At 47.1% G+C, this 25,646-nt stretch overlaps 2 protein-coding genes across 4 annotated transcripts; both read right to left on the reverse strand.

The window, feature by feature from the left end:
* Positions 1 to 1,867: 1,867 nt before the first annotated feature.
* On the reverse strand, positions 1,868 to 14,036 carry kif5aa (kinesin family member 5A, a). Its single transcript, XM_055510094.1, has 29 exons — positions 13,416 to 14,036; positions 11,893 to 11,980; positions 11,736 to 11,809; positions 11,550 to 11,654; positions 11,417 to 11,465; positions 11,254 to 11,309; positions 11,080 to 11,167; positions 9,505 to 9,629; positions 9,316 to 9,420; positions 8,877 to 9,025; positions 8,640 to 8,788; positions 8,075 to 8,253; positions 7,928 to 7,996; positions 7,648 to 7,854; positions 7,419 to 7,565; positions 7,117 to 7,305; positions 6,912 to 7,029; positions 6,772 to 6,833; positions 6,527 to 6,624; positions 6,322 to 6,423; positions 6,152 to 6,212; positions 5,981 to 6,052; positions 5,775 to 5,879; positions 5,383 to 5,599; positions 5,096 to 5,267; positions 4,920 to 4,999; positions 4,731 to 4,770; positions 4,403 to 4,488; positions 1,868 to 4,204 (listed from the first exon to the last, which is right to left on the reverse strand). The coding sequence occupies exons 1-28, from the start codon at positions 13,542 to 13,544 to the stop codon at positions 4,410 to 4,412; spliced, it is 3,114 nt and encodes a 1,037-aa protein (XP_055366069.1). The 5' UTR covers positions 13,545 to 14,036; the 3' UTR covers positions 1,868 to 4,204; positions 4,403 to 4,409.
* A 576-nt stretch (positions 14,037 to 14,612) lies between these two features.
* mbd6 (methyl-CpG binding domain protein 6) lies at positions 14,613 to 25,342 on the reverse strand. 3 transcript variants are annotated; one of them, XM_029155872.3, is made up of 14 exons: positions 25,109 to 25,342; positions 24,737 to 24,835; positions 23,941 to 24,166; positions 23,458 to 23,597; positions 22,686 to 22,788; positions 22,368 to 22,539; positions 19,538 to 21,922; positions 18,440 to 19,443; positions 18,076 to 18,184; positions 17,791 to 17,936; positions 16,830 to 17,582; positions 16,613 to 16,665; positions 16,423 to 16,489; positions 14,613 to 16,216 (listed from the first exon to the last, which is right to left on the reverse strand). In XM_029155872.3, exons 4-14 carry the CDS (start codon positions 23,571 to 23,573, stop codon positions 16,145 to 16,147), a joined length of 4,980 nt encoding a protein of 1,659 aa, XP_029011705.1. In that variant the 5' UTR covers positions 23,574 to 23,597; positions 23,941 to 24,166; positions 24,737 to 24,835; positions 25,109 to 25,342; the 3' UTR covers positions 14,613 to 16,144. The 3 variants fall into 3 exon arrangements, with proteins under 3 accessions (XP_029011705.1, XP_029011704.1, XP_029011706.1); XM_029155871.3 differs by having other exon boundaries at positions 24,945 to 25,342; XM_029155873.3 differs by lacking the exon at positions 24,737 to 24,835.
* Positions 25,343 to 25,646: the final 304 nt, after the last annotated feature.

Below are 25,646 nucleotides of genomic sequence, written 5' to 3' on the forward strand. Positions count from 1 at the left end.
GCTGAGATTATCGCCTGCCTCTGAGCTTCTGAACCAAAGAATACCTGCGCGGATTCATCCACGCTCTTTGGAGAAGTCAAACTATCCCTTGAGTGATGAAGGCAGCTTGAAGATTGGACATAAAGGCTTGATTTGACTCTCAAACTGAGCAGTAGCTGCTCAAGTGAAACTGTTAATATTACTACAGATTTCAGATCAGCGCAAACGACTGCGTGAATGAATCGCTGTTTGGAGGCCTATGCTCACCTTGTCAGAATAAAACTCATATAGAAATGCGCCAATTTTAAGAGAACAACACGTGACATTAACATCTATTTTAATTCAAGTCTTTTTTCCCTGAAATTACCTTATAATTTGTGCCACTCGCCAAGAAGAAAACTGTTCGAAAACCTCGATATCCTCTCACTTCACTGCAGCAGAGTTTAACTTTATCTGTGAATGGAAACACACAAACCTCACAGATTCAAATCCGCCCGTGCACAAACGTACCTTTTGTGTCGCTGGAGTTGGTGCTGCTGCGGCTCCGCGGGTCCTGCGTCCGTTCGTCCACCTGGACTCCCGTCGGGTCCGGTCCCGGAGGTCAGCGCTGCGGCGTCCTCCCGGTGCCGCAGAGTCTCGGCCGCCTGAGGCAGGGGGCGGCGGGGGCGCGCAGGGCGGGCGCGCGCTGAGTCGGTGGAAATCGATGGAGATTCAAGGGAGCGTGCGGCGAACGAAACTTAACCCGGAGAGCTCGTCACGTGTCCACTCGTGTGCGCGAGGCTGGTGGATCCAAGTTATCGTCGTAACAGTAAAACCAGGGATTGACTCGCTCTGTGTTGCACACAATTTATAAATGATGATGCGTGTATGCGATCGTTCCCCCGATTTTCTAGATCAAGAAAATGAACGTAATGCTTCCTGATACAAAAAAGACGACGCAACCAATGAAAACTCAAATATTAAAAGCAACGGGAAAACAAAGATTGGTAATTTCAGCAAAAAAAGTAAGTATAAAAGCCACGTGATTATCGATTAATTGGACTGGATGTTAATTTAAGGACACACACACACACACACACACACACACACACACATTACAGTATGAGGATGCTTCACATGCCTCTGTTTACATCACAGCTTCCTTTCTCGTGGGAACGATGAAGAGCAACTCAATGTGGAGGGAACCAAGGAAGCAAGAGTTTTTAGTCCTTTCAAAAAAATTAAGAAGCGTTAATACACATAATTACCTTTACTAAACAACTATAGTGTGTTATAGAATAAAACAGTACATTTTGATTAAAGACTACATTTATCCTTCAACAATACACAATATGTTTCTCCCAAGTGACCTCTAAATAAACTGCCCGTTAGCAGAAACAGTAAACATCAGCGCTTGATTTATTCTTGTCTGCAGTGGATCTTAAGCATCTGAGTGTTTTCCCATGTTCTATTCTCAACTGAACTAAGAAAAGCGGTGTCTTTCTCCTCCACTTTGCCGTTATGACGTTTTCTCCACTAATAGGTATTAGTGCTGCACCACTGGTTCCACACAATCAACTGCTAATTTCCTTTCTGTGTCAAAACCGGTTCACATTTAGAAAAGTAATTTCCTCGTCAGGTCAGAGGTTGTAATAACACAGAGGATCCAGTAAACCACAACTCACCAGCAGACACTGATGATGATCAAATCCCATCACTGGCTGGAAAACCAGTAGAAAGCACTGGAGCACGCTGTATTCATTCCCATTCCCATGTGAATACTCTGTCCTTCAGGGGTTTTGAACCAGTTTACATTAGGATTCTATAGCGTCTATTGCAATGTGCGTCCACTAGATGGAGCCACTTCCAGTCGACAGCACGGAACCACTCGACTCATCAGACCAAACGATCCTTTCTACAAGTTTATTGAACTATTAACTACAACACAATGGTTCACATACATTATAGCATAGTGGTGAGTTATATATTTACATAGATTTTGTACGGTGATGCTTCACATAATCGTGTTGATGCTACAGTACAGGCATACAGAAATAAAAACAGACATTTGTTTGAACACGCTGTTCATCTGCGCTAGTTTACTTACAAGATTAACAATATATAGCACGTGTATTTTAGATATGTTGAACTGAGACAGTGGGGCAGCAGGTGACAATATCGCACAGGTTTTCCTCCTTTGGACTGGTTTTACTACACTTACATGATGCAGCAGGGTCGCAGGGGGTCGTTTCATTCTGCATGTCATGTTTTTATGGAGATGTCATATATTTACAAAATGATGTTCTTTCTATAATATTAAATGCATCATTCTGTTCCTCTGCTAAGCCTCGAAGAGCACACGCCGACTTCCATGTCCGCGAAGGTTTATGTCTATGAGGAAGACGGCGATGGAGGCTGCGTCTGTGCATGGGAAGCCCTGAGATGTTGTTAATGCCAGTGCGAAGGAGCGGGACTGTCAGGAAGGAGGATCACGCAGCCGAGGGGAGGAAAGTCACTGTATCTATCTGTGATTATTACTGCAGCATGCGAACATGATGCTAAAAGTGACCAGCAGAGTTTAAGCAGCTGCTGATGATGAGACGTGCACGCGTACGGTCTTTTTCCAAGGGAAATACTGCATATAGAGTGTAATATCCAAAACAGTGCTATGGCAAATAGTGATAAGTGCTCCAATTCAGTCAGATCTAGAAGTCCTTATGTTCCTCCTTTAATACATTTGACCTAATCTGACGTCTCAGTGGGAGATTGAGTCCAAGTCGCACAGATCCATCACCTGCCTCGGACCTGCTGCTTTCTTCTATCCTGAGTGGTTGGTCAGGATTTGTAACAGAAGAATTTCTGTGCAGCAAAAGTGTCGAGTCCCAGACTGGTGGCTGCTCAGCTGGGACTGAGACACACTAACACATCCATTTCCCATGGATCTGTTTACAAACCGAATCACTAAAGAACATCCAAAGTGTGTTTTACTGTCATAGTCTGTTTTTCCTCTCTATGTAACATTTTCCCGTTCCACAGCGACTTCCCTGATATGGTTTTTCCAGGCTTTCTATTGTACCTCTGCTGCAGTTTTTCACTCAGCTGTGATCCTGACACTCGATGAACAGAGTTTATGCACGAACAGTGTGAGCAGAAGGACAAAATGACTAAACGAGCATTTAAATGTACTTACAGCTTTTTATGTAGTAGATTTGCACCTTTTTTAGAAACTCTTACTAACAACTTGTTCCTTATTTAAAAGGTTATTTATGACCTTAATTTAAGCTCTAGAGGTAGTGATTACAAACGTATGCACGTGACAGCGTGCGGCTTTTATCATGAGAAATCAGCTGTTGTTAAGGCTCGGTATAAAGACTAACAAGGTGCGGATGCAATTATGACAGCGTTATCTGAGCGTACGGCGGCACCTTACAGCTACAGCATCACAGCATCAAAGCAGGCTTCCCTCACGCCCTGAGCCTCTGATTTCCTCTTGGATCAAATTAAACCTGGGTCGCTCATTTTTCTCGCAGTAAAGCCTCAACAACCCAGTGCTGGATTCAAACGTACCCTGGAAAAGAAAACGTAAAGCGCTGAGGCCAGGATTAGGATCAAGGGAGCCCATCATCTCCTGCTGTGACATCCGTGGAAGTCGATCCGCATTCCAGCTCCCGACCGGATTCATGACACATGCAAGGGCTGGAAAGCCAACCCGCTACGCGACATGCGGCGAGGGGGCTTCTGTTACTAGCTGGCGTTAGCCTCCGTCTTCCTATTTACGACGGGGAGAAAGGTCACGTCTGCCTACGGAGCGTCGTCCACACGATGTCCTTAAGGAGGCGTGTGCGGGGGACGCGGAGGCTGTGCATTCACACAAACAGCTGCTGGTCAAAAACCTCTAGTGGAGCAAATGGCACTAATATTTACAAGGCATGTGTGCAATCAGGGATGGGCTCAGCCACTGCAGTTCAACCATCTCAGGACATGATAACCTTAAGAACTAAAGGGTACTCTGTAGTAATAGTTTCAATAAATAAATATTTAGAATAAATAAAAATAATAATTTAACAGATAAAACTAGAAGGGACTGAATCCCAAACCCGAGGGCGAACGTGATCACCACAGGAGCAGGACGGACTTCATCTATTTAGGGACTATAGGGCTACAGGTCTTCAGTGATGCAGAGGGACGGGGGCTGCATGCAGATGGGAGGGGAGGCCCCTGGACGGGTACAGTGTGTGGTCGTCTTCTGCGGGGAGACACAGAGAAGAGATCATCAGCCGGCGAAGCCATGTGTGCGTATGAAGCCAAACTGGACGTGTGGAAGCGCCTGTAGCAGCGATCTGCTGCCCCCCTGTGGTGGAAGGGGCTATGACCGTTTACCTGACGACCAGCCTGAACCTGTGTCACACAGTAAACTCCATCATATGTGTGTGTAAGCTGTTACCATGGCATTAACTCGCAGCGGTCTCCTGCTGAATGATGTAGTGCCTGTTTGAATCATCCACCTCGCTGCCGCAGTGAACATCACTCCTGTCAACACCGGGCACACAAACGTTCACATAGTCACTTACTCTACAAGCACCAGGAGCCGAAATGGCGGGTGAGAATAAAACAAAGGACGTAGAACTTTACAGTCAATGTTTCGGGTATTTGTTTCACCCCGATGCATAGGATCCAGAAACCACATCACTTCTTTTTTAGGCCTTTATACTGATTTAACGAAGTAAACCACTGTCCACTCGAGCTTAAGATGTGTTTTCTAAAATTCTCACCTGTTGTCATTGATGTCTCTCGTTTCACTGATGCTGTTACCTGTTGGAAATAAAAGAGTGATTTCATTTCAGGCTACGGCTCCATAGTCCTCAAAATCAATATAAAAACAAGGAATAAGGAAACAAACTGTTCAGAGTACATGTTAATATTACTTTGGCATCAGAGCATGTCTGGGTTCTTGGACCTACCGTTGTCAATGTTCAGTGGGTAGGACTCCAGGATGTCTCCATTATACCTGCCTGCTCTGTAACCCAGGGCCGTGGAGACTCTGTTTGGAAACAGAACTCAAGTGAGCTTCCCTCCACACGGTCCCGGCTCAGCTCTGCTGTGCTTATACAGGTGGATGGAGTGATCGTCCACTCACGTGTTGCTCTGCACAGAGTTGGGGTTGCAGTTGGTGCCGGCCGGGCTCTGTGTCACGTTGCTCTGGAAGAGGGCGTTGCTGTAGGTGTTGGCCTGTTCAGTGGCTCGGATGTAGGTGTAGAACGGGTTCGTGGGGGAGCACACCGGCAGCTGCTTGGGTCTCACTGGTTTTGCTGTTGAGATGAGAAAAGAGGAAGGACGGGGGTTAAACATGCAAAATAAAATACAAACAGCTGAAAAATAAGTTGCATTTCCCATCATTCTGAGGGCAATTAAAGGGCGCAGTACCGATCTGCGCCGCATGGGGGCGCCTCATGGCAATCTTTGCCCTCATGGCGTCTTTGATGCGGTCGACCTCCTGCTGGTAGCGGCGGCGGTCCAACATGGCGCCCTCCTTGGCGTCCCTCAGTGCAGTCTCCAGGGCCTTAACTCTCTCAGCAGTAGACCGAAGACGTTTCTCCAGCTTTGGAAGCTCACAGCGCAGATCTGCATTGTCACGAACCAGCTGCAGCAGACAGATGGATAGAGATGCCTGCAGTTAATTACCTATAACTAATCCAGATCCTACAATATTACAGTGTTTGCTTAATATCACTTCAAGTCATACTTCTACCAGTTAAATTAGAAGATTTATTCTTTAAGACTAACACACTGATTCACACTGTCTCCTCGTTTCTCACCTGTTTGTGAACCTTTGTAAGTTGGTCCAGGTTATTCTCAAGAAAGGAAATCTTCTGCTTCTGGGTGCAAGACCCCCCGCTATCATCAGGCTCCATTTCGGAACTCTGAAGGAAACAAGACAAAAGAGCGATGAGGAAGTTACTCACTGAAGCGATTCCTTACATTAAGGGTTAATTAAATTAAAGAGCCCCTTTGAGCTGCTTACTTTTTTAACCCGCGACGTGAGGTCTTGAACGAACAGCTTGCGCAGGTTGTGGAGGGTCTGGAGTTCGCGGGCCTGGAGGATGGACAGAAGGGGAGATGAGGAAGACCCAGGAGTGGGTCAAAGGTCACGCGACGGAACGTAAAAAGGGATACAGGTGCAAATTATACTCACGACTGTCTCCTCCAGACCCTTCAAGTCCTGTTTGGTCTGCTCGTGGCGCTCGTGCAGGAATCTAACAGAAACAAGGCCACGTAGCGGATCATTAGTGGCCGGTGAGATGTGAATGGAGTTAATCTGAATGATCAGTGATCTGCTTCATCAAACGTGCTTGTCGCACTCACGAGAGCTCCTCCAGCCGCTCACTCTTGGTGCTGTCCTGACTCTTCAGGCGCTCGAAGTCGGCGCGAACCTGCGCCAGCTCCAGCTCCAGCTTGGAGTTACGACTGGAGGGCGAGACACAATCACACAAACACGAGCGTGAGCAACGGCAGAGGACGAATACAGAGCGCAGCCATTACGGGGCAGCGGAGAGGCGGCGCCACGCACTCGGTGAGCTCGTCGATCAGCCGCTGCTTCTCGTTGATCTCGTCCCGCAGACGGGCCAGCTGCTTGTGGTGGAGGCCGCGGTGGGACTCCCCCCTCTTCTGCGGGCGAGAGGAGCAGATACACAACGATGGTAACGCAAAGCTGCTGGTTTCTGCTGGTTTCTGCTGGTTTCTGCTGGTTTCTGCTGGTTTCTGCTGCTAACGTGCTCGCGATCGGGGGAGGAAACGCGCTGGGAGGCTCCTTACCTTCACACTCCCATCCTCGGTCTCACCCTTTTCTCCCTCCTTCTCCTCAAGCAGGGAGTTGTCTGTCACAGAGCACATTTATTCATGTTATTGACGATAGGACATTTAATGAGACGCGGTGGTATTTAACGGCGCCTCACCCTGCTCCTGCAGCTTGGCCAGCTCCTCGCTCAGCGAGTCGTGGCTCTCCTCCAGCTGCCTCTTCTTCTGCTCCACGCTCTGCATGTATTCGGTCAGCGAGCGGATCTTGGCCTCGTGCTGCGTCACAAAAAAAACGAATCAGGGCGGCGCCGCGGGACCCCCGGGACCCCCCGGGGCTCCGCGGCGCCGCCCTCCGGGCCTCACCTGAGAGATGAGGAGCTGGCAGGAGGACAGCTCCCGGCCCGTCTCCTCCATCTTGCGGTGGCACTCCAGCTGCATGTTCTCCAGCTGGCGGCAGCGCTTCACCATGCTCTTCACCTCCGACTTGATCTTGCTGATGTAGAGGCGAGCCACGGTGAACTCCTCCTCGATGGCCCCGCTGATCTCCACCGGCTGCAGGAGAAACGCAAGGCATCACTTATCCGTGCACAGGTTTAACAGGATATTGAACACATTAGGGCCCGTTGTTCATGTCTTATTGCTTTGTCCACTCTCTCGCCACTCGCCAGCTTGATCTCGCCGTTGCCCACGATGGTGCTGAACTCGCTGAGGTCCCGCATCAGACCGTTGAGGACGTCTGCGATGCGCTTCCTCTGCTGCCCGCTCACCTCCTGCATGCGGGACAACTCCGCCTCCAGCTCCATCAGACTGGCCTGGTGAGAGGAGAGAGACGGATCAGCGACGCTACGTCAGCGCGGGATCGGGGAGCGCAGTCAGAGCGCGTTGGGTCCGGACCATTTTCTGGGCCAGCTGGTCGGCCAGCAGCTGGTTCTGCAGCCCCTTCTCCTCCACCTCCTGGCTCTTCTGGTCGTAGTTGATGGCCAGCTCCTCCAGAGCCTGCAGCACCTCCTTCACCTCCGCTTTGGCGCAGTCGCTCTCCACCTGCAGCCTGCCGAGCTCCGCCTGCACCTTGTCCCCATCGCCGCGGGAGGAGGCCAGCAGCTGTGGGGCGAGAGACACAGGGTGAGAGAGAGCGAGCGCTCGTGTTTGTGCGACGTGAAGCTTTCGCACTCACCTCATCCTGGTCTAACATCTGCTGCTTGAGCTTCTCCACCAACTGACACTGCAGGTTGATCTCATCATCCTGTGCGAACACAATACATGTTAAATATTAAATGTAAGACGAATTCAAACAGCATCGCATCTCAGTGTGTCTCTGAACCTTATCGTCCAGCTGCTTGTACAGCTTGCGGATCTCCTCCTCATATTTCTGACGCTCCTCTTCGGAGATGCGGACCACGATGGAGGACGTGTCGTTGTCCAAAACGGGCCGCTCCTCCACCGACTCGAAGCGGGTCACGGCGTCCGGGGTGGTCTGCTCCGTCTCGGGCACGTTCTCCCCTGAGCAGAACCGCGCAGGCGTGAGGACGAGAGGGAACAGGCGCGAGCGCGGCTAACGCTGGGCGCGGCTAACGCTGGGCGTGGCTAACGCTGGGCGCGGCTAACGCTGGCGTGGCTAACGCTGGGCGTGGCTAACGCTGGACGCGGCTAAAGCCGGGCGCGGCTAACGCTGGCGTGGCTAACGCTGGGCGTGGCTAACGCTGGGCGTGGCTAACGCTGGGCGCGGCTAACGCTGGCGTGGCTAACGCTGGGCGTGGCTAACGCTGGCGCGGCTAACGCTGGGCGTGGCTAACGCTGGCGTGGCTAACGCTGGCGTGGCTAACGCTGGGCGTGGCTAACGCTGGGCGTGGCTAACGCCGGGCGCGGCTAACGCTGGACCCGCTCACCGTTCCTCCAGCGGTTCAGCTCACACTCCAGCTTCTGGATGGTGTCCTTCAGGGTCTTGTTCTTCTCCTTCTCCTTCTCGTACTTCCGCTTCCACTGCTCCGCCGTCAGCTCCAGGTTGATGGAGGCCGTGTTCCTGATGGTCTTGGCGCTGTGGCGGAGACAGGCAGACACACGTTTATGACTCATAAACAGACTTTTCCAACGGTGACCGCGACGACGCCCACGCGCGACTCTACCGTTGTCCAAACATCAGAGTGGACTTGGTCTCGGTTTCGTTGTAGCTGGAGGGGGAGCAGCAGATGAACATGGTGGTGCGGCAGTTGCCGCCCAGCGAGTCCTGCAGGATGCGGGTCATTTTGCTGTCGCGATACGGCACGTGGCTTTTCTGCAGGAGAGGAGACGGAGAAGTGGAAGACAGAGGAGCGGATGAGGAGAGAAAACAGGATCAGGCCTTGCATGGTGGACCATTGAGTTGGCAGTGAGTAAAGCAGGGTGTGGGTACAGCAGAGCCTGGCTTCAAATGACAGCACACACCCACTCACAGTTGCAGACACTGGATTCAAACATGTTTCAGTTCCTAATAGTAAAAAAAGGAAATGACTGTGCAACTGGTGATCTGCATTGCACTGCATTAACGTAGACTGAACAGGGGGGGGTCAGGCTGAACTGTCTCACCGTGCCCTCTGCCAAGGCAGAGATGACGTTTCCCAGAGCAGAGAGAGACTTGTTGATGTTTTTAGCCTCATCCAGAACAGATCCTGCAGCTCCCGTCTTGCTGACCTGAAACAACGGCAACAGCAGCGCTCATGAAGGTCACCCGAGCTGATCACAGTGACGGATCCGTCTCCTGCAGGCGTCTCGTACCTTCTCGCTTCCGGCCAGATCCACCAGGTAGAGCTTCCCGCACAGCTTCTGCTCGGTCTCCACGTGCTCCTGCTTGATGTTGATCAGGAAGATGCTGTGGCTGCGAGAGCTGTGCTCGTTCATGTCTGCGTGAGGATGGAGGCGACAGTCAGAGAGGAGCAGGAAGTTTTTATGTCCAGTACAGCTGAGAATGAACAGAAGTTGGCGAAAAGACACCTTCATCTATTTAATTTAGCAAAGACGTGTAAAGTAATTTGTGTGTGTTTTAAATCCTTCACTTTTTTTATGACAACCAGAGCGAATCCCTGGAGCAGCAGGATGAACGTCTGCATGGGCCTGAATACGAGGCCGCAGACGCACAGTTCAGGTTCTGAGGCCGTCAGCTCGCTGTGGAGCCCTTCGTCTGCAGCGCCGTGAGTCAGCAGGCGCCGACAGGAAACAAAGAGCATCCTGCCTGAGAATCAGCAAATCTGATCTACAGCTCCGTGCATTTGCTCCATGGTCAGAGCTCGATTGCTGCAGACTTTGATTTTTAACGCGTCATAAATATTAATATTTTTTTCCTCCACAGAAAAAGCTTTCTTTCACTGTGGATTATCTCTGAAAACATGTTTAATAGACAGATAGCATCTATTTCCCCTATTGAGGAATCAGTCTTTGCAGCCAGGGAATGTGTGACACTGACTGTTTACAGTTTGTTGTGGCTGTTATTAAAGTTGTGACAAACAGGCGAAAAGGAATATTTCATGAAATCTAAAATGCACAGAGGTGAGATTTCCAAGTACTGAAACTGACACAGGTATTAAAGTTTGAATGCCCACAGATTAGCCCTGCAGCACAGATGGGCTGCAATGGCTGAAGATAAAGAGCAGCCTGAAATGCAGAAAAGGGCAAAATCAGATGACTGATGTGTGAGCGTGAGCCAGCACAGCGTGCGCTGAGGAACAAACTGCATTAGCTCCACACACTGATTTATTACAGTGAGGCAGTGCTGGTATTTTGTTGAGCACCAAATCCCAAAGCTCATCAGACCTCGATGCTTTCACTTCAGCTCTAGATTCCTCTATGGACATAACGGTGAATACTGGTTCAAAAAGCTTTTTGTGCCTTTCATTAAAGCATGCGCATGTTTTATTAAATCCATTAAATCTAAACACAACGCTGCCACTTTTATGAAACGTGGCTCAGTTCGACACCAGCTGCTGATGCTGGTTGCTGTGGTTTCTCCACATCCACATGAACCATCGGTCCTAACGAGCTTCATCTCGTGTGTGCGACGGACTGAGGTTCACTGGTTAGAGGACGCTGTAACGCAAACATTACGTAAGACACAATAACAGCGCACATGAACTCAGCTGTCAGTTCACGCATCAATAACGAGCTGTGAGTGAGACTGTTGGCACCGACGCGGCGCCAGAGAGGGTCTCGTGCTGTGTTATATAAGGAGAACAGAGAACGGGGACATTTTCCCGGTCAGAATTTGCATTTTGAGTTGTATTTTAACATTTGGTTCACGTAGTAACATGTAATGTTTGTGTACACGGTGTGAGGCAAAAGCAATAATAAAAGACTCACTGGTCACAGCGACGTGGCGGTTAGCTTTGCCCTCATCGATCACATCCATGACCTCATCAGGACTGGAGACAAAACGCTCAGTGCACCCCTGCAACGGAGAGGAGACGGATTAGGTTCCATGAGAGGATGCAGCTTTCCGGCTCGTTTTCCTTTCAAAGCAGCACCAGCACAAACCTTGACGTATGGAACTCGGTTCTTATCTTCATGAACGGACAAGTTTGTCTTTGTCACTAAAGCAAAGGAAAGAAAGAAACTCAGTGAAGGCTTTTGACAAGGATTTCAGATTAAATGCATAAAAAGCAGGAACTACACATTATTATTATTAATTAACACTTACCATCAAGCAGGTCACGAATTTTGTCCATGTAGATTTCAAAGTAGGAAACCTGACGAGGAGGAAAGAAAAACAAGAGCACCCAATTATGTCGGATAAAACCTGTTGTGAGACAGAGGTGGTGAGCTCAACCTACCTTGATGTGGAACTCAAGGTTTTCATCCATGGCGAAGATGTGGTTGAAGATGTCCTCTGCGATGCGAGGAATGATGCCCATCTGGTGAGGGTCGTGCAGTTTGCCCTGCAACGGGAGGTCCCGGGGCGTGAGGCCACGGCCGAGAGGCGACGTCTAATTAAAGTTTCATTAAAGTGTCACTCGTACCTCCATGGTGTGAGTCTTCCCCGAGGACGTCTGTCCATATGCGAAGATGGTGCCATTGTAGCCACACAACACGTCTGCGGGCGACAACACGCGTCAGAGCGCGGCACGTGCGCGGTTAAGTCGCTCACTTACTCTGAGTGCACCCTTTCCTCCGTACCTTTCACGATCTGCTTGGCGCAGGTGTTGTACACCTGCTCCTGGGTGGTGTTGGTGGGAAACACGCGATCGAACGCGTAGGACTTTCCCTGGGAAGAAACGTCAGGAACAATTAACAAAAGAGCGTTATCAGTTATTCTTGCTATGAGGTGGGAGCCCTGGGAGCAGCACAGTGCCCCCATCCAACTTGTTCCTATTGTATAGATGCTTTGCACAGATGATAATGATGATGATGTCAGCAGCGAGTGAGAAACCTAACCCTGTCATGCTCCTTTCTCCAGCTGGTCAGAGCATTCTAAGGTAATAGATCAACGCACTTAACATGGACTTTCTCCAATCTACAACCCACAAACAAGCAGAGTTGTGACTCACTGGTGAGTGATTCAGTCCGGACTGACCTCTGAGTGGAAACCGGGCTATTTTACCCCTGAATGTCATCGTCCCATCTGAAGCAGAGGCCACAATGCAGCTCAATAACACGCGCCGCCAGAGCATGAGCCATATTAAATGTCATTAACGAATTGACTCATCAGCAGGACGCCTCCCTGACAGAGCCATTTAAGCAGCAGCATCATTCAGGAAGGGACGGGGAAGGACGGGGGGGGTCGCGAAGATTAGGGAGACGAGAGATGGGAGGAGGCGGGACAGTGAAGAAGAGGCTGAGACGTAAACACAGATGCAGCAAGTCGGGAGAGAAAGCAGGCCACTGAGTGAGCGCACGAGGCCACTGGGTGATTATCGATCGCCCCTGTGGGCAATGAGAGAGATCAGTTTCTGGCTCTACTGCCCAGCGTTGAGCTAAGGTCAGCCTGAGGTCTTTCTATTATTGCTACTATCCCTACGTTGGTGCACACGCATCAGCCAAGAGACAACAAAAAATCAACCTACAGGGACATGAATCCAATCAAATATTGTGGCATCATCTTATTTAACCAGATGTTTACGGGTTAATGTGTAGACTAGATTGATGTGAGCCTGCATTTGGAAAAGCTCTGGTTCCACAATCTCCAAGGATTTTGCATCTGGAACAAATGTGAGGACAGAACAAGACCAGAGCCACAAACAGTGGACTAATTTGAAAATAATTAAATTAAATAAATATCTAACATGAAGCTATCACGTGCATCAGCATCGCATTCAGCTGGGAAATAGCTCCCTGTAGCTTTAAGGAGATTCTAATGAATGAACACATCAAAATAAGCATCGATACACTGATACCAGCCATAGGTGACTGACGTAGGTCTGCGGAATAATGGTGTTTTAGCTGTGAAATGCCTTTAAAAAGTTCTATATCTCCGTGTTTGTGTCGCTCATTTGCACAGCGCATCAGTCAGCTGGTTCACGAGGCCAGTCTGTGTATATTTAAGCATGCATTTATGCTTTGTCATGTTCAGATAAAGGCAGATTTGGGCGGGGTGCCCCGCTGCCGTCGTTCTGCCGGTTCACAACCCAAACAGATGGGCCGAGCTGGTGATTTATTGATGAAGGGCCTGCGCGCACAATAACGCGCCTCCATTTACTCACCCCCACGACGACCGTGTCGTCCGCCTGGAATTTGGGCAGAAACAGGTCCCCGCGGACGATCTCCGACTGGTTGAGGGGACGAAAGCGACACAGCACTTTTATGTTGCACTCGGCTGGGACGTCGGCCATGGCGCAGATTCGGCGGAGGAAGGATGCTGTTTTCTGCTGAGAGGGAAGATGCTGGAGGCGGTCCGACGCGGAGCGGGGCCTGATGTGACCGTCAAAATAAACGATGCGCAGAGACTCGGGCCTTCTGCTTGGACGGGGCTCGTGGTGCAGGTATTTTCTCCCGGCAGAGCTGACAGAGGAGGGGATTTATTCGTGCGCAGTCGGACGCTGTCTCCGTGTCGCAACGAGGCTCAGTTAGATGTTAATCTCCAAGCGATGCCCTACATCATTAACGCGACCTACACTGATATTTCTCGGCCTCTCCTCCTGGTGAAACTTACGCTGTCGTTCTTCTTTTGTGTGCGTCCCCTTGTCTTTCTCGGATGCGGCGGTGGAGTTGCGCCCGGCCGGTTGAAGGTGAGACGGTGCTGGGAAAGGGCAGCGAGGTAAAACTGCTGATGCTCGGCCTGCTTTCGTCGCCACAGCGCCCCCTAGCGGTCGACCGGGGAAGGGCGTGGTCTGCATCCGTCGCTTTAAAGTGGTACCCACAGCCTCAGCATCACAACAGGGAGCTTCTCTGCTGCGACGTCACTTCCACTGATTGTAATAAAGGATAACTTCATTCATTTCTGGGAAGCACGTCCAATGCTGTATCTAAAGTAATGATCACAGCCACATTTGGCCCCTCTGACTGTGCCTAACTGGCATTTCTGGGAAGTCAGGGGATAATATTGATTCAAATGTGAGATTAGCCTCCTCTTAAATCAGCATTACAGCATCTAACAATGAGGCAGTGATGATGCAGCGCATGTTAAACCTGAAAAAGCAAACACCATACAAGCAAGGAATATGCTACTCGGGCAACTTAAAACACAAATCAAGTCTGCATAGATGGAAAAAATAAAAAGTTAAAAGAAAATTCAGTAAAATAAATTGTAGTTTAGCTGATATGCCTTCACTAATCTGTTGGATCTTGATAAGACAGAGTCAGTATGTCCAACTCACCCAAATACGACTATTACATAAAATTACTATTAAACTGAACCTGTAGTTGTTTACATTCCTTCCTGAAGAGAAATCAACACAGGGTTACATTTTCTGTAAATAGTTTAATATTAAATAAAAAAGACTCCAATATAAAAAGGAAAGCTACAGTCCACAATTTAATCGTCTTTCGAAACATAAGTATTGAAAGCAACGTGTTGAATGAAAAAAATACTTAATTACAATTCCCAGAAAAAATGTACAAATTATTGTTTTCTCTCGTGTCTTTCTCTAACAATATAAAATCAAAATAAAACACATTAACTTTACATATGTACAAATGTCCAAGTGTAGAAATTGCATAATCAGCTTTTTTTTCCACTTCTTTATTTATTTAAATACAGCTAAAGATGCCAGTATTTTGGGGGCAGGGCAGTGTGTGGCGGAGCTCAACAGTGACGAGGAGACCGAGGGAGGATATTACTCCAAATCCACATTAATACAGGGACTCAACACATCCACCATAGATAGCAACGAAGCTTTCCAACCAACCAACTAAACCAAGCAAAGGAAATAGAGCATGGACACAGAAATCCTGCCAACCTCCCATATCAAAATCCCGTCCTTTTTCAGACAGTTATGGCTGGAGAGTGAATGTTTGGATGGGAGTTTAATCAATACATAAAGAAAACTCTCCATCACCCTGCGGCTACATGTAAATCTTCACAGCAACGTGTAACACAGCATGTGAAATGTACTTGTGACAAATCGCTTTTCATTGGTTTGTTGTGAACCTTGAGCATTCAAACCCTGACATCTTCTGACATGAGTGACATGGAAATGATTTTCTCAATTATAAAAATATTAGTGATGGACATCCTGCTAAGAAACAGACAGGTCACATAGACATCAGGACTTTTCAAGTAGTTGATGTAAACTAGCCGTTACCATATTACTTCCTTGGTTTGTATATGGAGATTATTTTATACTATGAAAGAATTGGGAAAAAAGCGTAAGTCAAGTCTCTTCTCTATCGCCACCTTCTGAAATTCTTTTAAACATGTTATTAATATGCAACCACTGCGTGGTTTGGAAAAGAGATCCATCTTACAACCAGACTGGGTCTTTTTAAGCAGAAGGAAAATAAGTTCCAACGGTCGGACACTGAGGGGCTCAGAAGTAGCACTGTTGTCCAACACACCCGCAGACACATAAAAAGACACACACATCCACACACATCCAACATGGGGCGTCGTTCAAGTAGATGGGCTTTATCCTGACTCACAGTTACACACTGATGAGAAGAAAACAGTACTTTGTTATTTTTTGTGTTTTCGCATTGATATATTTCAAACACTAACAATGACAAACAGATCTCTGAAAACAATGTCAAGCAACCATTATTTAGTGAACTAAAGCCAAGAGACATGTTTTTCTGACCAGTTCACCCTCCTATGTCGTGTTTTTCCCCATAGTGGTTGCCATTACAAGGGTTGACATGACAACAGCATAACATTAGTGCAGCTGAATTAAAGGAAAGTCTAAACAGTGGTGATGATGGTGGAGAGATGGAGCAGGAAAGACAGGTGTCCGGCCGCCTCTGATCAGTGATCAGGTCTGACTCGTCCATTCACCAATCACTGCCTTTGAGACCTGGCACCTCGTCTCCTTCTGCCGCGGACCGATCTCTCAGGCTTCAGTAGAGCTGTCTGGAAAAGAGAAACGCTACAGTCACTGTTCAGACACTCAGCATGCAACAGAGACATTTACATCACACTGTTTACTTCTTTAGTTTTTTTACCATAGGGAGACTGTTCTGTAAGCTCAAAAACAGGAGATCAAAAGCTCTGAATCTAGATTAGTGTACAATAATCTAACGCCAGCCTTTTGATATTATAAAGATGTCATTAAATACCGTGGCCTTAGTTTCCTCTAGCGCTGCAGCATCAATGTCTCTAAAGTCTTCCAACACATTCTGCAAGCTGATGAAGCAAAACACACTTTAGTAGAGTACAACACAAGAGTTACTGTATGTTATATTATGTCAGAAAACATGTCTACTGTAACACATGACAGCAAAATAAAATATATACATGACGACATACGTTTGTTTCCTTTTCCTTCCTCTTCTGGAACCACTCACTGCTCCTGCTTGATCCTTGAGAGGCACAATTAGATCAAGTAACTCATTACAAGATCTAGTCAAGTCAGTTATAATGAGGCATTACCAATCGTATAACTTATCATTTTTGCCTCATACCAAATTCGCTGATAAATAATAATGAGTTACAGGTAATTATAGATCAAGGCACTCACACCTACCTGTTCAGTGTGCAGTAATGTCCCTACTGTGTCCTCACCAGGCCTCCCGCTGAAACTGTCCTTGGGACTGAGGTACCCTAAATGGGGAAGATGTCCCTGCCCGTCACCCCCTGCCTCTACAAAAGGACAGGCAGCTGCTGCAGGTCCAGTACAGTCTGTCTTAGCCTCCTCCAAATATATAGATGGCAGAGGAGGCTCTGGGTGTGTATGACCCTCTACAATGACCGGCTTTCTTTGCAACGGTGATGTAGAATGGTCCTCGGTGGGTTTGGGTGTGCCCTGGGCTGGGGAATGGGCTGCTGCCTCCAAACTGAGACGAGATAAGTCTGGGTTACGGAGGGAACAGGCCCTTCGTGGGCTGAGGGAGACCGGGGCACTTGCCTGCGGCATTGAAACAGGCGTGGATGTGGTTTGATGCTCCATAGGGAAAGAAACTGGTGGTAAGGCACAGAAGGGTGAAGTGGGATCAGAAGGCCCTATGTGGGCCCCATCTTCCTGCTCTTTAGCACTCACTTGAAGAAAAGAGGTATAAATCGTGTCCATGAAAGATGTGTAAGGATCAATAACAGGTCTGCCCTCTGATGCTCGCTGGGTGGGTGGACTATGTTCCTGGGGAGGGGCAGGAGGTGGAGCAGGACTGGAGACCCCTTCGGGAGCCATGTGACTGGCTGAAATGTCTTCCTGTAGTTCAGGGTTTTGTGATTCCTGCGGTAAAACTGGCTTCTCTCCTTCTGAGGCTGGTGCAAGGTTTAGCTGGAGGAAAAAAGCAAAACACCAGTAAAGTACATGATTCTACTCATCTAACTGAATGAGAGGAAAAGAGTCCAGCAAATACATGTTGTATCATCAAAAAGTCAACAGATCATAAGTAGAACACAAAGACATGTATTCTCACTGACATGAGCAGCAGTTATGCGCATATGTCAGACTGACAAACCTTTATTTTATTACAGTTGTGTACCTGTATGTTGTTGAGCAGGTTAATGGCTCCATCAGGACCCTGCAGCAGTGGCATGCCCAAAGCAGATGTCTGAACCGGTGGTACAAGAATGGAACCGGCTCCAATCCCCAGCATGTTATGAAGACCTGTGATGCCAGAAAGATCTCCTAGAAAAAGATATAAACAAAATCAGAAACAATGATTTAGTGTCTTACCATATGCATGTAAGTGACTTGGGTTAAATACACAAAATAGCACAACATTAAATCAAAGTGAATCTTAAAGTACTGTCGCAAACTCACTCACCCAATACAGCAGGATTAAGCAAAGTGGGGAGTAACTGTTGAAGGATGGGGTTGTCCTTGCATTGAAGTGATAGGGGTATGAGGGTGTCAACACCTGTGTCACTGGGTACCTAAAGAGTTGGTACAGGAGAAAAACAGGGTTGATAAGATTTAAAAGGATGTAACACTTTTTCCTGTAGAAGTACAATAAGTTAAATGAAAATATATAAACATTCAGTAAACAAGAGGAAATTATAGAAAAAAGCAACAAATGCATGTGCAATGAAGCAGTTAAGGAAATAAAGTCATACTGTAGGGTTTTTAAAGAAACTGGGATAAGGTGAAAGAAAAGAGCTATAGGACAGCTATACAACAGTACAGCCTACCTGAGGTTGGATATGTTGGGTTTGCTGTGGGGGAGCTAATTGGGAGTGGGGAGGCGGGTGGAGCTCAGCAGCACTCAGGGCAGCAGTGAGCAAGGCGGGGCTTAGGGGCAGGAAGGCTGCATGGGGAGGAGGAAGAGCAGCAGGAAGGAGCAGAGATTGCAGAGCTTGGAGTGGGCCATCATTTCCAGGAGAAATTGGGAGAAGGCCCTGGGCTACCTCTAGTAACCCAGGGCCTGACAAGGTAGAAGCATCCAGGAGGCCAGGGGTCTTATCCAGAGCTACACTCTCCAATGTGGTGGGAATTTGTTGTGGTTGCTGGAGAGGAACTTCCAAACTGACCTGACTCAGTTGAGCCAGTCCAGAGAGAGGTATTAAAGGCGCCTGCTGTTGTCCGAGTAACAACGAGGCCATGAGCAGAGCCTGAAGACTAGGTTTTTCTGTTATTGCTAATTCAGCTTCCTGTCCATGGGTAGACGTCGAGGCTGGGGGTAGAAGCGGATTCAACAGTCCCAAAAGATTCAAAGGGAGCTCCCCTTGTCCACCACTCAACAATGGCAACAAAGGAAACTGTGGATTGCTGTTTATCTGTGGCGACTTCTGTTGCTGATCCTGGTTTTGCTGCTGTGTCTCCTGTTGTATCAGTAACTGCTCCTGTTCTGATGGCTGCTGATCAGAAAGATTTTGTGGCGTTGGTGGCGATGTACTGGCTATATGTGCATGTTGTCCTCCTAGCCACATTGCACCCAAGGGCAATGAAGCAAGAACAGCAGGGTCCAGAAGAGATGGCAAACCTCCTGTGGATGACAGCAGCTGAAGCAGCTGCTCCTGGTTCATAAAGGGAAACGCCTCTGCCAGAGGTAAGGGAGGAGCTGAGTTGCCCACAGCTATCGGGCTAGAGGGGCCATCTCCAAGACTAGAGGAGTTGTTAGGCCCAGGGCTGGTGGCTGTTGGCGTTTTAGTGACAGTGCAGACCTCTGGATCCACACATTCAGGCTCTTCTTGCCCTGTACAGGATACACACGTTTTTATTATCATCTAGCTAATATCGACTATAAAGTTTAGGACATATCTTCCAAGATCACAAAGAAACAATCTTACCTGCAGTGTGGTTTTCCTGGGAAGACATCTCAACATCAGGGGTACAGCCAGGTGGACTTTCCTCCCCCTGTGGCAAAGTGGAAGACGCTGCAAGAAGGGCCAAAACATGATTGCTAAGATCAAGAGGCTTTGGTGAGGTGGCCATTACCATAGACACATTGCTTTGGGACTGACTCAGGTCGACTGATGTGGATATGCCATCACCACCCATCTCTGCTGTCACAGAGCCCTGTGGTGAGGATTCCCTCAAAGGAGACTGTGAATTTGAGTCTATTGTGGAATTGTGATTCTTAGTTGGCTGATGATTGACTGAAGGCGTTGAGGACGAGTGCTGTGATGAACTGCTGTTGTTGCGTAAACCCAAATTTGAATTGGGTACTGCTGAAGCAGGAGAATGTTTTTGTAAAGTACTTGATTTGGTTGGTTGAGAGTGCAAATGAGAATGCACTGATGTAAGATGAGTGGAAGGGGGCACAGAGGGTGGCAGATTAGTGTCATTGGGTTGACAGGGCGACTGAGTCTGTAAGTGCCTGGCGTTAGTACGAGCAGTGGGAGAAGCTGGTGAGAGTCTGGGGCTCTGTTTATTAGTGTGTCCCCCTCCTTCAACAGATCCTGGTTGAGCTGAAGCAGAGGTGCATGCAGAGGCTGTTGACTGTGCATTCTGCACACTGAGCAGGTGTAACAGAGCAGACAGCGGCTGGGTCGGAGGATCCAAACTAAGAGGCGAGGATGAGCCTGTAGTGAAATCCAGAGCTTCGGTTTGTCGTGAGGGCCTGGAATAGGGGGCCGTCTGTCGAAGAGCAGGGAGCCTGGCTATTTGGCCAGGTAGGAGATGTTGGTGATTTTCCAACATGACTGCGTTCTGCACAGCTGAGGTAGAGGAAGAGTGCAAGGAAGAAGAAGCAGAGGAAAGGTTGATAACCGTGGCGGACACTGAATCTCCTGTTGGGGTTTTTGGCAGCCCATTAGCCAGATGCTGGGTGTCTCTCAGCATGGTGAGCACTGTGGGAGATCGCCGTTGCCTCTTCCTGTGTGATGCATTGCGCTCTGCTGTGGGAGGCAGGTGGGGTAAAGACGAAGCCAGGGACTGAGCCAGAGAATGGCATGGAGGAAAAAGGATGCTTGGGGCTGCGGCAAGGGAGGGGTTGGGAGCCCTAGTAGAAGCATTTAGACAGGGAGGGTGGCTGTTGTGTAAAGTGCTGTTTGTTACCTTGGATGACTGTTGCTGCTGTGCATCTTTCAAGACCTCCAGAGTAGGGGGCAAGCTCAGAGAGATGCTGGATGCATTTGAGCTGTGGCTCTGGGTTACCTGGTTAGCCAGCTGAGCCTTGGCAGCTGCAGAGAGCATGCTACTTGCAGGGAAAGAAGCTGGATGTGGCAGTTTTCCCTGATTGCTGTGGTGGTTCAGAAATGGCCCTAGAGGTAAACTAGAGGGACCTACAGAACTGAACCCCAAACTTGTTGGTCCTGTGCTGGAAGAACTGATGGTACTCTTTGAGGGCTTCAAGGCTAGACTATGGGGGTTACAGCTTTGGTTGGTCAGTAAGGAAAGGTTTGTAGGGCTTAGGCGTTGGTGATTATTAGTGCTGCTGTTGCCTGAGTTCTTAAACTGCTCCAAGATGTCTTCCAGCTTGTACTTGTGGAAGTGGGGGCTAGGATTGGGTGAACCACTAGGGAGAGGGGAGTGTGGAGAGGAAGAGGAGGATTTCCTCCTCTGAGCCAAGTTACTTCCCATCAGTCCTACGCCTTCCACTGCTGTGGAGCCTCCTCCCTGCTCAGAGAGAGGGGAAAGGGAGGCTGAGGGATGGCGGGAGCGCTGGTGTGGAGACACACAGTTCATGTTATGAACAGAGGGGGAGAGAGAGGGAGATGGAGAGAGAGGGGAACTTCCTACAATGACACTGTGAGGATGATGTACATGAGTCTGTGTTCCTTTTCCTCCTCCACCGTGGGTCATCGGGGAAGAGGGAGGAGGTGACGAGAGAGATCCTAGCTGAGGTGAACCAGGACTGTCTGGTGTTTTGGGTGTTCTCTGACCTTGATGAACAGGTGTGGGAGTGCGGGGTGACCTCAAAACAGCACTGTAAGATGGAAACGAGGCGTTTGGGGAAGAGGTGGAGGGCGACGAGAGAGAAGGAGGGTGGTGAAGCCTTTTCAACGTATCTAGGGGATGGTGAGAGTTTGTGCCTGTGTGAAATACAGGAGTGGAACCATTATATGGATAAATAAACTGGTGGGAGGATTTAGGGCTGGCACAGGGGTTTGAATTATTGTTATTGTGGGTCCGAGGAGGAAGTGAATGAAGCTTGGGACGGTAAACGCCACAGTCCTCTTCTTCCACAGATCCCCCTTTTGGATTGTGACTATCCACTCGATTGCTCATGTCTACAAATGAACACACACACACATGCAAGTTGTTAGATAATTACTCTCAGTTACATACAATTTACTAGGGCTGCAACTAACAATTATTTTGATAATCAATTAATCGGATAAAAAAATTATTATTATTAATATTATTTGATGTTTTGCTTATCACTATCACTGTAGCGAACAAGATGATTGCGCAGCCATCTGACGCTTGCGGCACAACAGATTAAGGAACATTGATAACAGCAAATCATTATCGGTAAATTTTTGTCATCAATATTATCGATTCATTGTTGCAGCCCTACAATTCACAAATGTATTCATTTTCTAAGCAAAACAAAACACACTACAAAAAAACTTGTAGATTCTGTTTTGTTATATTCTCCTTCAGTTTTAAGTTGCACAATACATAGACCTGGAGCTTTTACATTTAACCCATTTCAAATGATTCAATATTTACCTGAATGATGAAGGTTGGCAAAGGACAGCTGTGAGGCCTGCATACTCCGACAAAGTGCAGTCATCGCTACTACTTTCCTGCGGTGGTTACACAATTTTGTCATGTCCTGCTCTGTTTTGCCTAATGGGTGGCTGTGCTGTTCCACTTTCGCTCCCACAGTAAAGTTGAAAACCTGTACAATAATACAAAAGGGATTAATGCTGGCATTTAAACATCAAACATCAAAAGGTAAAAGTAAATCTGGGGAGATATACATATTGGTGTGTACACTCCTTAGTCATACTACCACAAACCACAATTTAAGAAGATAGTCTTTACCTTATGGATGATGAGAGGACATTCCAAGCCACATTTACAAGTGCCATCAGTCAACAGATAGGTCTTAACCTCATCCACAGAAGACAGGGTGGTCCCACTGGGACTGTAGATGAAGACAGTAGAATGTAAGTGAATTTAAAAGATTTTTAACAAAGTCAACAGTTAACATCCCAGGTTTCCCTAAGTTAAAAAAAAAAGGTTTCAATTAGCATAATAAAGACTACAAATATAGATTAAAATAAAATCACAGAAGTGCAGCAACATTGTAATAAAGTTGAGTTTGTTGTATTACAGATGTATACCGTACATAATGTGAAATTTACAACAACCTCAATTATCAAACAATAAAGAAAACTGTTTCTACATTGTACAACAAGTCCTGGAACAATTATTTTTTACATGAATTGATTTAAATGCAACTGTTGCACCTCTTTATATTTTGATTAGGTCAATATTCCTGTTAGACAAACATAATCTGATTTATTGAGGTTAAATTGGCATATAACCTTAATAAATTCTCATTAAAAATCTTTTGGAAAAAAAAGTAGTGTTTTGCCATCCCAGTGCCTTGAAAATGAACAATTTGTATGTTTTAATATCACAATTACTTATTTAAAACAAGGCTCTTATGCCCTGTCACACTGTACTATTAAATGCATGGATTAAAGCTGGAAATCTGCTTTGTTAAATAAACTCATGCATTTAGCACAAACAATGGATTCATACATCTAAACATTCAAATATGCTTCCTTCTCAAAGTATCCCAACGCACCTGACGTAGATGACCTGCCCGTCCACCACTTTCCTCTGCCATCCGATGGGGACGTGTATTGCAGTGGTGTGGACCCCATCCTTGTCCCCACTGACAGTCTCACTGCCTCCCATCATTTTGTCGCTGCTGCCTGCCAGCACCTTCAAAAAGCAGCCAATGTTAATAGTGCTTTTTTTGTAAAATTAAGTACAATTAAACATTACTTTAAACCCTTCACAATTTTTTTGCCTTTATCATTGACTTGTTGTTCATCAGAATAAAGCAATAAATAAATAAAGTAGCATGCATAAATGCATGGATAATGCATTGACTTCACAATATGAAATTATTATAATCAGAATAGCTTTTAAAGAATCAAGAGATTTTCATTAAATGCAATGATTTTATATAATACTAAAAATATAGTGTAAATATTTTAAAGCAAAAAAACAACTCAGTTTACAGTGAAGTAATAAAAAAACGACATAAGAAAATACTACACACCTTGTCATCTTTGGGAAGCCAGGATCTGTTTTGGCTATGGTATCCACTCTCCAATGTACATGCTTGTGGGTTCGATGCACACAGACTGCCAGCAAAACCTGACTAAATATCCAAATACCTGGACTTTTCGAAAGTTCCAAGGCAGAGCCCACCTAATAGGACAACTCCTGTAGCTGTATGTATGTCGTTCACATCAGAGCACTGAGCTTGGATGAAGACAGAGAGTCTGAAAAAAAAAGGTGGAGGTGGATTATATAATATTACAGAGACACCCATGCTATAGAACACGCGCAATAGACATAACATTTCCTGCAACGGATATCATCCAAACACACGTCAAACAATACCACACTAAATGCATTTTCTCTAAAAAAATACTACTTCAGAACAAGCTGCGGCTACCTTGAAGTGGGAGGGTGTGTTTAGATAGGCCCGTGGTTTACTAGGTGTTTAGCTACAACATAAGCAGCTGCCTTTCCAAGATCAAAATGAGAAGCAAGGAAACTAGCAACATGAAAGTACACTGAAACACAATCTAGACCTAAACCATAACAACCCTGAAACGTGCCGACATTTCTCACTAACCAGAAAACTGATCCACGACAGCTAACAGCTAGGCTAACAGCTAAGCTAGCCAGCTACACCACTTTGTACTGTTGTCGTGACAGCTGTCAGGCGCACAAAACACTTCGATGCAAAACTCTTGTGTGTTAGCAACGTTTACAAGAAACGACCCATGCACAATAATTAATCGCAAAAAATAATGCTGCGAATTTGACCACCGAATTGCACTTACTTATTGACAGCTGATAGCTAACGTTGACGTTAGCAGGACCTAACAACCTTTCTCTGCGTCGGGCTTTGGTGTTGGCGAAGTTTTGGAGTCTTGGCTTTTCTGGCTCGCGGGAGAATCAAGAGTTAGCTGGCTAGCTAACGGATTAGCCGGAGAATGTTTTGAAAACGCTTTGTACTTTGAAAAACAACCGTAAATCAAATCACCCCACCATCCAAATCACGTATTAGCGCACTCAATCAGCTCTCAGCCTCTATGCAGCGTCGGCCGGTCCGATTTAAAAACAAAGAGCAATAACGCTTCATTTTACTGCGCCTGGGATCTCGGGGCTAACGCTAGCTGCTAGGCTAGCAGAGCTAACAGACTGAAATTTACTTGAATCTGGAGTATCCCAACAAGACTGAAGGATGTCCCGCTCCCGCTATACAGTTATCCAGCCACCGCTTTGTCTCTGTCCTTCTAATCCGTTTTGCGTTCAAATTTATTCCGACAACCATAACAACCCATATAATCCCAAATTCACAGTTACCCACTGCTTTTTTTTCTAACAGATTCCGAGTAAAAAAAATAATGGAGTTTTCTGCTGAGCATGCGCAGTTGGGACTCAGGGAGTACTGTACCCGACATGCACCGGGACCTTTGTAGCGCTCCAGACAGACATCAGAGCAGGCTCGCTCACAGAGGACATGATAATGACTGGATAACACCAGTCCCCGGATGCACGTCTGCGCTCTACAATAATACGTTTATCATTAGCCTGAATTCGAGCCTGGCTAACATTTTGCTCATCAAGATAAAGAAAAGCTTTACATTTTCACACTTACTGAACACATTTCACCTTTTTTATTTTAAACTTGTATTGCAATTTTGTAATAAGATGTTTATATCTGCAGAGTAATTGCTATATTTGTAT

This window comes from Betta splendens, chromosome 7, assembly GCF_900634795.4.
Source record: "Betta splendens chromosome 7, fBetSpl5.4, whole genome shotgun sequence".
In the NCBI taxonomy this organism is placed as follows: domain Eukaryota; kingdom Metazoa; phylum Chordata; class Actinopteri; order Anabantiformes; family Osphronemidae; genus Betta; species Betta splendens.